Genomic DNA, 2,818 nt, shown 5'->3' on the forward strand with positions numbered 1-2,818 from the left:
TACAGGCCATTCAGTAGAGGCCTGCTACCATTGTATTTCATTCATTCCCAATCACTCTCATTCATCCAGGAACCAATTCACATGGGAGGGGTACATGAATCATACAGTTGCAACACAGGAGAGGCCCAGGCAGAGGACACAAGATGGAGGCTTGACATACAAAATGGAAACTTGATATGACTTACGCTAACTTACGTATATAGGCCTAAAACAGTAATCACACAATATAAAAATAGTACAAACATAATAATTATTGCTTATAAAACACTGGGTATTGATATCAAAATAGCAGTGAACTTATTTGCAAAGAGGGGAGAGAAAAAATAAAACTTACTACCTAAAATAAAATGTTAAAGCTTATCCTACATCTTAGCTTACTTATACTTATCTATAGGGAATAGAGAGGGAGAGAAAAAGTCAGAAATGGTTGGGGAAGGGCAGGGAATGCATTTTAAAATAAAAAAAGAAAAACTTGGGGTTTTGCTACAGGCTTGTGAATGCTACAATGCTGGGGCAAATGGAGTGTCCCACAGGAGTGCAGAGAGGGCCTCCACGTGCTCGGCAGCAAACCCAGAAGTGGACTGGAAGTACTTCTGGTCCACTTCTGGGCCTGCCAGGGTGTGCATGGGGATCCCCCCACACCTCCCCAACTCAGCAATCGCCCGCGGGGGGCCCTGGGTGCCCCCCCACCAAACCCAGGAGGCACCAGTCGCCGAGCCAGGAGGGCACAGGAGGGGCACACTCCCTGCCAGGCCCAGAAGTGGATCGGAAGTGCTTCTGGTCCACTTCTGGGTCTGCTGTTGAGCATGCTGGGGAGCCCCCATGCTTCTGTAAGACACTCCATGCGCCCCTGCATCACAGCACTCATGAGCCACCTGCTACCTAGAGGCATGTAGAAAAAACATTTAAAGCTGTGTCTATGTCAGAATCACTGAATCTTTCCGAATCTCTCCGAATTGATTCGGAGGGTTCCAATTCTATTTGGAGAAATTAAAGGGTCCTCTGATTCAATTCGGATTCGGAGATTTGGCCACCTAATTGGGCCGAATCTCCACCAAATCGAATCAGGGACTAAAGATTCACACAGCCCTATTGTTCAGGTACATTTTTAAATATAAAGGGCCAGGAAATTATTGTAAATGTTATAACTATTTTATAGGGATGTTAAGATATGGTTAATATAGCTACTAAAGCCTATGTGCTGTGTTTGATTTATGTGTAAAACTTTTATTGACCTCAGTAAAATAGGAGGTAGCATATTACCCTATTGGCTCAGTGTTTCAATAAGATTATATGTTTTGGTCTTCTTGCAGGTGATTTGTGTGGGTCAGATTGTCTGTGCTGTGGTTGCAGATTCAGAGGTTCATGCTAAACAAGCAGCTGCAAAAGTGAATATTGAATATGAAGCTCTGGAACCAGTGATCCTGACAATTGAGGTAATAAAGCTTGTAAACTTTGTGTCATTTGGCTTTAATGTCCTCTTGAGGATTCTTTTCCAACATTCATTATTCAGGCATTTTTAGCTTTTTACCTTGGGTTGTATTCTTGGCTTATTAGGTGTTTTCTTATAAATCTATTTTAAAATTTCCCTTTTAATATGCAGTTTTAAAGGAAGGACAGTGCTTTTACCTGCATTGAAGACTGGGATCTTTTTTCTATTGTCTTATAAAACAATCTACTACTTTCTACACATTAGGAACTAAATCATATTCTGCTGTGAGAGAACGTGGAAGAAGCCTTTTCCATATTTCTGCAGGTCTTTTGTAAAAACCTGTTGCATTACGTATAGTTAGTGGCTACTCCCTTTGCATGCCTTTGGAGGCATAGAAGTCCTCAAATAAGAGTGGATAGGGGGAGGGGGTATGGCTCTTCCCCAGTTCACATCAGCTTAACAACATGACTTCACCCTTATACCTGGGTCAAAATATTACATGAAAGCACCAGAGCTAAAACAGAGAGCTCTGGGACTAAGTACTGACTAGAAAACAGAGTTAGAGCTGTGAGCAAAATGCTCTCCCTTCTACAGAATTTTGCAATGTTTTTTGTAAATAAACAGGACTGGGTTGAAAACACAACAGATTCCATTATGTTTTTCTACTTTTCTCTGGAATATGTGGTAAGATCCTGAATTTTTGCCTAACTGTTTAAAGACTAAAAGGACTATGATTTTCCCTAGCCTATGCCTGGGCCTCTAAGGTGGTGAGTGCCTTCAAATCCTACTCTTGTGTCACTGGCTGCATTACTAATGCACAGTAATTTTTGTACCTATAATATAAAATACCAAATTAATGCGCATTGGGCTGTGCTAATGCGCAGTAGCACACGCATGCTTTTTTAGTGACTCAATGTACAGTAGCCTATTCTACTGTGCATTAGTGTATTAGCACCGTTTTGTATGTGTCACTTTAATGTGCAGTAGAAGAGGCTACTGTTCATTAAAGAACATGGGTAGATGTGCCGACTAAAATCAAACATCTTGATATAGATTTTCAGGTTCAATCTGGTTCCATTGCACCATTCAGGAGGAAGCACAAAAGGAGCTGAAATCATATGCCCAGGAACTGGAAATAATTCTACCATGCAGGAATCTATCACAGATATAGAGTCAGAAGGCATAGCTCTTATATCTCTTTTCTTACAGTCCCTAATAATAGGAGTATGCCAGGAAAGGTGAGCAGGAGGAATGATTGATAACATTGTGTTCTAAGCCATTCCCAGCTGGCTGGGTCCCATTAGGAATAAAAACAGCAAAAACAGTTATGGGCAGACCCTGGGCTGCTTTAAACTCTTATGTCTCTGTCTGACTGCTCCCCTCCCA

General features: G+C 41.5%; 1 protein-coding gene across 1 annotated transcript in view; it reads left to right on the forward strand.

Moving 5' to 3' along the window:
- The window catches only part of LOC102377274 (aldehyde oxidase-like), a 73,031-nt gene that overhangs the window by 38,756 nt on the left and 31,457 nt on the right, over positions 1-2,818 (forward strand). Inside the window, exon 19 of the mRNA XM_014522792.1 lies at positions 1,314-1,436. Within this exon, the coding sequence (XP_014378278.1) occupies positions 1,314-1,436 (123 nt within the window). The remainder of the gene's footprint in view (positions 1-1,313; positions 1,437-2,818) is intronic.

Source organism: Alligator sinensis, unplaced genomic scaffold (assembly GCF_000455745.1).
Source record: "Alligator sinensis unplaced genomic scaffold, ASM45574v1 scaffold258_2, whole genome shotgun sequence".
In the NCBI taxonomy this organism is placed as follows: Eukaryota; Metazoa; Chordata; order Crocodylia; family Alligatoridae; genus Alligator; species Alligator sinensis.